Here is a 12,935-nt window from a genome sequence, read left to right as displayed (position 1 = left end):
ACAGCCGTAGACTCACAGCCTTGGATAAACAACCTTAGACACACAGCGTTAGACTCACAGACTAAGAAACACAGCCTTAGACACACAGCCTCAGACACACGGCCTTAGACACACAGCCTTAGACACACAGCCTTAGACACACAGCTTTAGACACACAGCCTTAGACACACAGCCTTAGGCACAGCAGCCTTAGACACACAGCCTTAGACACACAGCCTTAGACACACAGCCTTAGACACACAGCCTTAGACATACAGCCTTAGACACACAGCCTTAGACACACAGCCTTAGACACACAGCCTTAGACACACAGCCTTAGACACACAGCCTTAGACACACAGCCTTAGACACACAGCCTTAGACACACAGCCTTAGACACACAGCCTTAGACACACAGCCTTAGACACACAGCCTTAGACACACAGCCTTAGACACACAGCCTTAGACACACAGCCTTAGACACACAGCCTTAGACACACAGCCTTAGACACACAGCCTTAGACACACAGCCTTAGACACACAGCCTTAGACACACAGCCTTAGACACACAGCCTTAGACGCACAGCCTAAGACACACAGCCTTAGACACACAGCCTCAGACACACGGCCTTAGACACACAGCCTTAGACACACAGCCTTAGACACACAGCCTTAGACACACAGCCTTAGACACACAGCCTTAGACACACAGCCTTAGACACACAGCCTTAGACATACTGCCTTAGACACACAGCCTTAGACACACAGCCTTAGAAACACAGCCAAGACAAACAGCTTAAGACAAAAAATTACATATTAATACAAACAGCTTTAGAAAAAAGACATTAATATAATAAACCAAGACAAACAGCATGAGGCAAACAGTGTCTTAGGTTGTTTCTCTTAATCTATTTTTCTAATGTCTTTTGACTAAGGCTGTTTCTTTGAGCCTTTTTGTTGAAAGTTTATCTCAGGCTTTTTGTATAAGGCTGCTTGTCTCAATATGTTTGCCTCATGTCGTGAGTCTAAGGCTAGATGTCTAAGACTGTCCATGTTTGAATGTCTGTAGTTCTTTGTCAACGGTTGTGTATCTATGGTTTTCGTTATAGTAGTTTAAATATAAGACTATTTATATAAGGCTGTTTTCTTTTTTCTAATTGTGTTGTTCGAACTTTGTGCGTGTAAGGCTGTTTGTCAAAAAATACTTTTATAAGACTGTTATTCTTAGGATTTTGTCTAACGATATGCGTCAAAGGCTGATAGTCTAAGGATATAGTCTCAGAGAGGATGTTTTGGGATTTGGGGTACATACATGTGTCGTAATATATTTATGCATTACTAGTAAACTTACAGTTAAACAAACTATACGTGTGACCTTTTCTAAAAATCGATCTTTCACGTAATGGTACACCGTGAAAAAAAACTTTTCCTTTTATATGATGCGTTTTAATTTCTGAAAAATCACACTTCAAGAATATATATTGCTATGACCTATGACCTATGCCAAAGCTTATTATTACTCTTAATTTTTTGGTTACAATCATACAATGTACGTTAAGACTTGAGTATGAATGTCAATCTCATGAATAATTCATTGTTCATTTCATCATTATTACATGACGTCATTCATTGAATAGTGCGTATGACATCATCTTACTACGAGTACAAATAGAGCCGAACTTATGGCGTAACATTTGGGTCGAAAGTCAACAAGACCTACCAGGTAAAAAGAGAAATGTACTTCGACGTACAATATGTACGTCGAAGTACATTGATTTGTACTTCGACGTACAAAATTGTACTTCGAGGTCAGTTTTGACCGACCCATGAGTGTTCGACAATCAGAAGACTCCTTACACTGTTGCTTTTAGAGATATTTGACATTGAACATCATTATTATTTTTATTTTTATTTTTATTTTTATTATCATAATTACTATTTGTACCAAATTATGCGACTATCGATCGATAGCTCGTAGATATAGCGCGTATTTATTGAACAATATTATTATTTTATAATTATTATTTATACCAAATTATGCGACTATCGGCCGCTAACTCACACACACACACATATATATATATATATATATGTATAATATATTGTGCGTATTTATTGACCTGGCGTGGCGTGGGGGAATTAATCTCTGACTTATTCAAATAATGGTTATCACAAAATACGACCAAACCAGGGAGGTTATTATACATTTTTAATCCCGTAATCGTTTGGTTACTGTTTGGTTACCGTTGGGAATTTCCTACACATTGATGCGCTGCACCGTGATACTCCGCCCCGCATGGTCAACAAATACTCACAATATGCTTGATAATTTTCATTTTAAAAAAGGTAACCTTGAATCCTATCCAAATTGGTCTATAATCTATTTCAATGCATTAATTACTTTAAACTTCTGGGTTTTTTTTATTTGATATTTTTATTCATTTTGTCCTCAATTAAAAAAGAGATAAATCTAATGGAAAAGCGACTCAAGACTCGAATGTTTTGATTGGCTGTTCAGAAAAGTTGTACGTCGAAGTTCAAACATGTACGTCGAAGTACAAATTGTACAAATATTTACTTCTAAGTGTATTTCATATTCGAAGTACAATTTTTATACTTCGACGTACATATTGTACGTCGAAGTACATTTCTCTTTTTACCTAGTAGGTCTTGTTGACTTTTGACACAAATGGTACGCCTTACGAACTTTTGGGCACTCGCAGACAATGGTTCGCTTTAGAAAATGGATTTTCAGGTAGATAACTAGAGATTGTACGTCTAGCGATTAGATAACGAATGACTGAAAGAACATAGAAATGAATGTTTCCATATAAATAACATCAATATTTAAATTAGTCAAAACACAATGTTGTTATTTTACTTTGTTTTATGATTATTTGTGGAGTCATATTTTTCTTTTAAATATCAACTAAGTTTACGTAGGAATGTCAAGGATGTTTAACTATAACCGAATATAAAAGCATCGGTATATTGAAAATATAAATCCGTATGATATTTTTTGTCATAACAAATGGAATGGAGACCCTTTTCGCGTGGCTGGGGTAGCGGAGCAGGAGTTTCTTCACACATGATATAAGTAGATACCATCTCGGTGTTTTAGATCAAAAGCATTTGACTAATTATTCAGAGATCAACGACAAGGGAGGTAACCTTTGTGTAGATTACTTCCAATATTAAACACAGTAAGCCCCCTTTCAGAAGAATCCCCGGCAGATAATTTTTCTCGGTTTGATAAATACGGTATAGTATGGTTTTATACATGTTATTCGCTTCTGCTGTGACGAATAAACAACGCTGGTTTAACGAAGAATGCAGACGAAAACGGACAGAGTATACTCTAACAGTCTACCAATTTAATTTATATAAGAATATGCATACACGAACAACCATGCTGGCAGCAATGAAAGAATATAAATATTTATGGCGGAAAATAAAATCTAAGTTAAACAGAGAACAGGGAGCGAAATTAAATAACATGAGTCGCAAAAAACCTCGCGAATTCTGGAAATTATTGAAACAAAAACGGTATAACCGAAAGCGGATTATATATCGCCGGAATAATACCGAAAGGCCTACGACCTTATAAATCGCGGACAGCTATGGCATAAAATTATTTTATCGGGAATCGACGGCAAGTTAATTTCACTTATCCGCTCTATGTATAGCGAGTTCAAACTTCAAGTTGAACACATGGGATCACTTTCGGACCTTTTTAGTAGTAATGTCGTACTATTACAAGGAGAAATAACTTCGCCGATGATGTTTTCTCTATTTATTAATGATACAGAATTTAATTTGCAAAACGAAATAAATGCAGGAACGTTAGATCAATTGTCTTTTTATCTCCTCCTATTTTCGGATGATGCTGTCATTTTCTCAGAAACTACAGAAGGACTCCAGGAATCGTTGAACAGTCTAGAATTATATTGCAATAAATGGAATTTAACTGTTAATATTGAACAAATAAATAAATAATGGTCTTTCGAAAAGGGGGCGCGCTAAGCAAAAACTACAAATGGACCTACACAGAAAAAGTTATTGAAATAGTTAGCAATTATAACTACCTTGGTATTGTTATGTCAAGTGGGGGCTCATTTATACCTGCCACTAATACACTTTATGGTAAAGCTACAAGGGCTATGAATTCACTTTTTTGTATTACAAAAGATATGGAAGTGCCAATAAATGTTATGTTCAAGCTGTTTGATTCATATGCATTATCAATCCTTAATAATAATTGCGAAGTATGGGGATTTATTGCGGCAAATAATATTGAACGTATTCACAAAAAGTTCTGTAAAAGACTGTTAAACTGTAAAACTATCAACAAAAATTCAATGCCACTCTATGCCGAACTTGGTCGATTTCCTTTATATATTGGTAGATACCTACGGATTATTAAATATTTTTTTAAACTTCATCAAAAGAAACAAAGAAATTGTATCCTTACAACGGTCATTAATATGCAAAGATTAAAAATTGAAACACAAAATAACACTGTTAATTGGTCCTTTAAAGTTCCCAAAATTTTAAACCAAACTGGAGCCGTATTCATCAATAAAAAACTCAAACTTGGACTCAAACTCAGACTTTTACTCAGGCTTAGACTTACTAAAGACAGACTCAGGATTCGTATTCACGAACGCATTTGGAAATAGACTTCAATAAGATTGTGTTTTTTTAATGACGTCACGACTAAGCGAACTCTCTAGTAGGGAAAACGCGCCAAATAGTGTCAAAAACAGTAGCGGACATGTTTGCTATAACTTATTGAATGGAGTGTTTGGCAGTTGAAGACAGCGAAACGAAGCGCCAGCAGGTCCAGATTGGTCCGAGCCAGAGATTGTTTTTAATGCGCTGGTTCGGGACCGCTGGAACCTTCTATCCGCGAGTATAAGGGGATCGGAGCCGAAAAGATTTTGGTTATTCGAAGAAAAAAATGGGACGAGGTGGCGAGTAGAATATCAATGTAAGTTATATGTTATTATCGTATCTGCCTTATAGTTGTAATATTTTATTTAATAGCTTACTTTTGGATTTGCTACCGATGTCGTTTTTACTAGCGCCGAATAATGCACTATGTAAACAAGGGGCATAACCACTCAGCAAATTGTACTTACGGATTTCGGATGTGATTGTGGAATGTGTTTTAGTTTCAAACTAGTTAGTTTCCGGACAGACAGACCGACCGACAAAGTGACTCCTATATAGCCCCCATTACCAATGTTAATTGGGGTATAACAAGTGGAAATAATAACTTTGAGTTGAGTAATTAATGCTATGCCTAAGGTAAAGAATTAAGGGAAATGAATGAGCTACCTCTGAAAAACGAATTCTGTTAGGAAATTTTTGGTTAATTTTACGATTTAAATAACGCAATACTGTTGTTTGTTTTTTAAATTAAATCGACAGTTATGATAGCAAACATGAAATGTAATGTGTTTCATAAATACTGCTATACATCATACAATTGTTTTTATTAAACTTTCAGAAAATTTGGGGTCACAAAAACTGGTGAACAGTGCCAGAAGAAGAACCAAAATTCCAAGGCTCGCCTCGGTGTAAGTTAATTACTTTTTTTGTTATGATTTCATTTAATTAATTTTGTTGAAAAACTATAATCAATTGCAATTAGTTTGTTTCAATATTACTACATGTCGAACCTAATATGTGTTTTGTATGTGATATAATCACAATGACTACTTACTTATATTGTTAAAATTTGTAAAAAAGCTTATGAGCATTTTCATTGGTTAATGTATGTTTTATGATACTGTATTATTTTGCTGAAATGGTGCTAGAATATATACAGCTACGTCACGCATTGAAAACAATTTTCAGTTTTTTTCGTTAAATTTAACTTAATAATAATTGTCTAAATGCGTAATTGAATTAGTGTTATAAAAAAGATCTGACACTTGTCAATTCATATGATTATTGATTAAACTCATCAAGGAAATATGTAGGTAAGCTCACCAAAGGTTTAAGGGGTTTAATGCATGTGCATAAAGTATTTCCCAGATTAGCCTGTGGAGTCCACACAGGCTAATCAGAAACAACACTTTCAGCTTTTATGATATTTTTCATTTCAAGAAAGTCTCTTCTTTGCAAAAATCAAGTTTAGGCGGAAAGTGTTGTTATGCCCCCCTTCGAAGAAGAGGGGGTATATTGCTTTGCTCATGTTGGTAGGTCGGTCGGTCCGTCCGTCCACCAGGTGGTTGTCAGACGATGACTCAAGAACGCTTGGGCCTAGGATCATGAAACTTCATAGGTACATTGATCATGACTTGCAGATGACCCCTATTGATTTTGAGGTCACTAGGTCAAAGGTCAAGGTCAGGGTGACCCGAAATAGTAAAATGGTTTCCGGATGATAACTCAAGAACGCATACGCCTAGGATCATGAAACTTCATAGGTAGATAGATCATGACTCTCAGATGACCCCTATTAATTTTGAGGTCACTAGGTCAAAGGTCAAGGTCACGGTGACCCGAAATAGTAAAATGGTTTCCGGACGATAACTCAAGAACGCATACGCCTAGGATCATGAAACTTCATAGGTAGATTGATCATGACTCGCAGATGACCCCTATTGATTTTGAGGTCACTATGTCAAAGGTCGAGGTCATGGTGATCCGAAATAGTAAAATGGTTTCCGGATGATAACTCAAGAACGCATACGCCTAGGATCATGAAACTCCATGGTTAGATAGATCATGACTCGCAGATGACCCTATTGATTTTGAGGTCACTAGGTCAAAGGTCATGGTCACGGTGACCCAAAATAGTTAAATGGTTTTTTGATGATAACTCAATAACGCATACGCCTAGGATCATGAAACTTCATAGGAAGATTGATCATGACTCGCAGATGACCCCTATTGATTTTGAGGTCACTAGGTCAAAGGTCAAGGTCACGGTGACCCGAAATGTTATAATGATTTTCGGATGATAACTCAAGAACGCATATTCCTAGGATCATGAAACTTCATAGGTAGATTGATCATGACTCGCAGATGACCCCTGAAGATTTTGAGGTCATTAGGTCAAAGGTCAACGTCACGGTGACCCGAAATAGTAAAATGGTTTTCGGATGATAACTCAAGAACGCATACGCCTAGGATCATGAAACTTCATGGGAAGATTGATCATGACTTGCAAATGAGCCCTATTGATTTTGAGGTCACTAGGTCAAAGGTCAAGGTCACGGTGACCCGAAATAGTTAAATGGTTTCTGGATGATAACTCGAGAACCCTTACGCCTAGGATCATGAAACTTCATAGGTACATTGATCATGACTCGCAGTTGGCCGATATTGATTTTCAGGTCACTAGGTCAAAGGTCAAGGTCACGGTGACCCGAAACAGTAAAATTGTTTCCGGATGATACTCAAGAACGCTTTTGCCTAGGATCATGACACTTCATAGGTACATTGATCATGACTCCCAGATGACCCCTATTGATTTTCAGGTCATTAGGTCAAAGATCAAGGTCACAGTGACAAAAAACGTATTCACACAATGGCTGCCACTACAGCGGACAGCCCATATGGGGGGCATGCATGTTTTACAAACAGCCCTTGTTTATAAATGTCTTCATTTTGGATGAGACCATTTTCGAAAAGTCTAATTTTGCTTGTGTTTGCTTTGTATTTTCAGTTACTTGCAGCCTCCATTACCTAGCAGCCACAAGTTCAAATTTGACCTTGACATTGATCAAACTGTCCTTGACCTTTTCCTGCCTGCCGGAACATTTAATGGTATGCAACTTTGTCTGATAAAAGAAAAAAAAAGCTGTTCGTGGAAGATATTGAAGATGGGCATGAAAGCATCTGAGAAATGTTTTTATAAATGTATATACTAATCAAAAGGTACTAAAAACTGTGAGTTGTTTCAATAAATAAGTTTGTGTTTACTGATGCCAGTTCATTATCACCTTATTCCATTTCTTGCAATTTCATAATCACCTTATCCCTGTTGATAATATTCTATTATAGCCTTTTTTTGCTTTGTGCCATTTCTATTATTATCATTTTTTTACCAGGTTTTCCGAAGGAAAAAAATGGTTATTAGATTGTTAATCAGGTTTTCCGCAGGAAAAAACTGGTTATTATAGATTGGCGAATGTCTGCGGGCTGGTGGGCTGGCGGGCTGGCGGAACAAGCTTGCCATAACTTTGTCGTTCATTGTGAGATATTAAAATCATTTGGCACATTTGTTCACCATCATTAGACGGTGTGTCGCGCGTAAGAATTACGTCAATATCTTCAAGGTCAAGGTCCCACTTTGAGTTCAAAGGTCAAAGATGGCCATAAATGAGCTTGTCGGGGCCATAACTATGACATTCATTGTGAGATTTTAAAATCATATGGCACATTTGTTCACCATCATTGGACGGTGTGTCACGCGAAAGAATTACATCAATATCTCCAAGGTCAAGGTCGCCACGACTAAAAATAGATCGATTTTAAAACAAGGGGGGTAACTTTGATCAATAACAATGCACATTTTGAGTCGGTCTCCCTTTATCAGATTTTTTTTTCAAATTGAAAACCTGGTTTTGTGAAAATTTTGTCCCTTGTTGTTATTTTAGCACAAATGTTCATTTTGTAGACATATGTTAATCTTCATCTCTACTGCATTGCTAAATAAACTCGCACACACAATTGATCTTATTGTTACAGTGATTGTAACTGCTTGGATGACTTCCCCTTTAAGTAAACTGTTCCAAACTGTGTACTTTAACTATCATTTGTTCTTTATGTTGTATCGATGTATACCTGGAATAAATAAAGTATTCTGTTCTATTACAGAGACTGGCATGTATTACATTGGCATTGTTGACTCGGCATTCAACGCAGGACGAATACGTCCAGGGGAGGTCACTCACTACAACTACACGTTACAATTGTGGTGGGGCCAGTGCCTGTATTGGCATGTTGCCAAGGAGATGTGGCTGCCTGACGGCTGTTCCATTACTCCCATGTCAACAATTGCTGTGACCAGATGCAGCTGTAACCACTTGACTGCATATGGTGGAACAGTTGAACTCATACCAAATAAATTGTCATTTGCAGACATAGAGGGATTCTTTAGGTATTGTTTTTTAACTCTTTCAGTGCTGGAACCGAATTTTGAAGGCCTTTGCAAACAGTTTGGAAACAGATGAGACACCACAGAACGTGGCGTCTCATTAGGATCCAAACTGTTTGATATTCTGATAGTATTCTTTGAAAAAACAAATCAAAGAAAATGCTAATTTTAGAAATTCAGCAGACGGCATTTTAGCAGACGACAAATTTCCCAGCATGCAAAGGGTTATATATACAAATTTGAGTGATGATTATTTTGGTAGGACACTAATTTGTGCATTAAGATGTATGAGTTTAAGACATCCAAAAGTTGTTATGCAAGAGCTGTTAACAAACATTGAAAGAGATTATTTGGAGGTTCCTATCTGCCATGACAATTTTGGATTAGAAAATTTAAAAAACACAATTTTAATTTACATCATGAAAGTTTTGGTAAGAATCCCATTTAAATTTTCGATTTCAATAATATATTTTTTGTTGAATTCCTGTTGAGCAATGTTATTGGATTAGGAAATCAGGAAAACAAGCATGTAGATATACATACAACCAAAGCTAAAATACAAGTACAATGTCATCATGTTGATTTTAAAAGGTTCTTTTCTAGACCCAACGAGAACCCAGTGACATTAAGCCTGCTGTGCGTGGTGATCACCGTATACTGCATCCTTCTAAACTACTGTCGTCAGGCGGATCGCCATGACAACCAGAAGGGGGGCATCGTGTATCTGCTTGACAACACGCCAATGGACCAACAGAAGTATGAGATCACCATGGAAACAGGCTGCTGGAGACATGCTGGAACCACGTCAAAGGTTGTTTACACTTTCCTGCTCTGAGGCAAAGTTAAAATGGCTACATGCAACCAGCATATAACTAAAACAGCCTGCGCGTTAACCCAGTCTGTTCAGATTTTATGCTGTTTGCTACTCGTCAGTATCTAAGGGTTGGAAATCAAGGCTTCAAAACTTGAATCCAGTAAGAAAGGTCTTAAATTTACTTTGATTTTTTAAGGAACTTCAAACAAGTCAAAGTGAGTATATGAGTGGTACGACTTGATATGATTTGTACCTTTGTAACATTTTGATACTTTGAACTTTCTTTTCCTTACCCTCTCTTTCACCATGAAGAAATGCTCGTTTTGCTGACAATACAAGGCGTATTTTTTTTAATTTAAAGTAAGTATGAACAGAGATTTCAAAAGCTTTTGAAAACAATGAGTCAAATGATCCCGTTACTGAAATTTTAAGGGCTTAAATTAAATTATAAGGGGTAAAAATACTGAAGTCTAGATAATTTGTTCCTGGATAGTTAAAGTTGTTGATTGCTCTGCAACTGTTTATTTGTATAACTTGCTAGCTTAAGATTAACTAAAAAGAACAACATTATGCTTAATATAAAATACATTTTATGTTATTTTCATGGTGACATTTGCATCAAAATTATGCAAGGTTAATAATTTGTAGGAGTCAAGAGTAACACATTGCAAAATGCTTGCATCAAAAAGAAGGATTCTGCTTCAATTACAATCCCTGATTTTTGTTTTATTGCATCTCACCAAAAAAAATGTTGTTTTAATCTCATAACTTTGAAATTTATTTTGTAAACAAAAACTGTGTAGAAGAAACCAAATTTTCCATTGAAAGCATTGTTATTGGTATGTGAAGGCCTTAAAAGTAAGCACTCACAAGCTATCAATGAAACAAATTTATCAGCCAAATAGATACCTGTTTATCATTTTCATTTTGTCCGAAAAACGGAAGATTGTCGTTGGAAGAAAATTAGTGTTGCATTTAAGATAACTAAAGTGGCGAAGTAATTTATTATTTCGGGAACGGTTATTCCAGATAAGTCTTATTTTGCATGGAGAGGAAGGCATGTCTGAAACAAGGGAGCTAATCAGCGAGGATGATCGTCCCATGTTCGAGAGAAACTCACGAGACAAGTTCATACTAACGTAAGCTATGTGTCGTAATTAGGATAAGAATTTCACAAAGATATTTTTCATACTTGCATAAGTTATTTGCCTTAATGAGAATTACTGTACATATTCACATAAGTTATGTGCCTAAATGAAGATAATTGTTCATACTCCTAATTTTAAAAGAAAATGCTTACTTTGTTTAAGTAACAATTATTTCCTTATCCATCTTCACTGATACAATAATCAGCTACATGTTTTGCCCTTCAGGTTTATTTGCAGTTATAGATAAGCCGTGCTTTGTATAAAGGGGGGTTTAATACATTTACGCTTAGTGTCGTCCCTGATTGGCCTGTGCAGTCCTCACAGGCCAACCAGGGACAACATTCTCTGCCTAAACTGGAATTTTTGCTATGAAGAGACTGTCTTTAAACAGAAAATATCATAAAAGCGGAAAGTGTTGTCCCAGATTAGCCTGTGCAGACTGCACTGGCTAATCTGGGACGACACTGCGCACATACATTAAACCCCTTTTTCACAGAGCATTGCCCAAATAAGCAATTTTCAATCTTAACAATGCAACATGATAATATCTGTTCAATCCTGTTCACAGGTTACCAGACAGTATTGGCAAGATTTGGAAAGTACAGATTTGGCATAACAACTTTGGTCCTTCACCCAGCTGGTACCTCTCCAGGGTGATTGTCCGTGACTTGAATACCGGTATGTAAAACCTGGGCCATATTCACCAAGGGTGATTGTCCATGACTTGAATACCAGTATGTAAAGTTTCGGCCATATTCACCAACGCATTCTTAAACTAAAAACAAAGTATACACTTCAAACCAAGAAAAATATGTCCAGCTTTTGAATATGTACAGGCTAACAATGGTTATGTCATTAACAAAATGTTCTACATGATGAATGAAGTATTGAGAGGGGTTGAATGCCAAGTATAACGCAAAGTTAAAGAAGTTATTAAATTTTCCAATTTAAATAGTATGCTTTATTCTTAGGCTTAAAAAAAAGACTTAGTTTGTATATATGGGCTGTAAGTTTCTATACTGATGAATTTTTTGGCCCTTTTAATTCTTTCATTACATTTGAATAGCATTGGAAAAGCATATGTTTTAGATCAAGTTTTAACTTTGCTGTTTTGTTAAGTTATTGGGCTGTCACCATGACTGTAGGTGAAGGACAGAAATTTTCATGAGGGGCGTTTCTTGCATTTGGTAAAAGTATGCTTAGAACACGCCCCATGGATGCAAAAAGGTACCATGTGACATTGAAATTAGAAGTCACATTGTAGCTTTTTCCACCAAAGAGACAAACAGTATTTTGTTCCCCTGCGCTTTGTTAGGCCATCAGAAGAAACTTGTTCCTGTCATTATCATAGCCTACAATTAATCTTTGTCAAGGCTATGTCACCCTGTGTTTCTTTTGGATGTAAACTTTGTTGACATTTGCTCCTTTTCAATCACATATATCTCTAAGATAAGCAGACCTTTATTCTTGGTGAAATTGAATTTTGTTTGATACTCGGTAATTTTGTCGAAATCCCAGACCTAACTTCAAGCATTGTTCAATTAAAAAAAATTCTTTACATCATAAAACATATGATAGGAATCCTGTGTCATAAGTACCTGTTCTTACAGCACTTATGGCGTACCATTGTGTTTCCTTGGTAACCAGTAACTTTTAATCAAGATTTAATTGTGTAGGATTGGTTTTCTAAGGTTACAAGTACCTATTCCTTTAGCTTTAAGTGGGGACTGTTGTGTTTCCTAGGTAACTTGTAAGTGTTCCTTAACTAAAGGTGTGAACTGTTGTGGTTCCTAGGTGCAGGACATGTTCCTTAAGCTCAAAGTGTGTACTAGTGTGTTTCTAAGGTAATCAGTACATCTTCCTTAAACTCAAAGTGTGT

The 12,935-nt window shown here is 36.4% G+C and overlaps 1 protein-coding gene across 1 annotated transcript; it reads left to right on the top strand.

Moving 5' to 3' along the window:
- The first annotated feature begins 5,644 nt into the window (after positions 1–5,644).
- On the top strand, positions 5,645–12,436 carry LOC127838422 (polycystic kidney disease protein 1-like 3). The gene is made up of 5 exons (XM_052366188.1): positions 5,645–7,761; positions 8,815–9,097; positions 9,698–9,905; positions 10,938–11,047; positions 11,625–12,436. Exons 2-5 carry the CDS (start codon positions 8,823–8,825, stop codon positions 11,740–11,742), a joined length of 711 nt encoding a protein of 236 aa, XP_052222148.1. The 5' UTR covers positions 5,645–7,761; positions 8,815–8,822; the 3' UTR covers positions 11,743–12,436.
- Positions 12,437–12,935: the final 499 nt, after the last annotated feature.

This window comes from Dreissena polymorpha, chromosome 7, assembly GCF_020536995.1.
Source record: "Dreissena polymorpha isolate Duluth1 chromosome 7, UMN_Dpol_1.0, whole genome shotgun sequence".
Taxonomy (NCBI): Eukaryota; Metazoa; Mollusca; class Bivalvia; order Myida; family Dreissenidae; genus Dreissena; species Dreissena polymorpha.
Note: the sequence above shows the minus strand (reverse complement) of the source record. Positions and strands in the feature narration are given on the sequence as shown.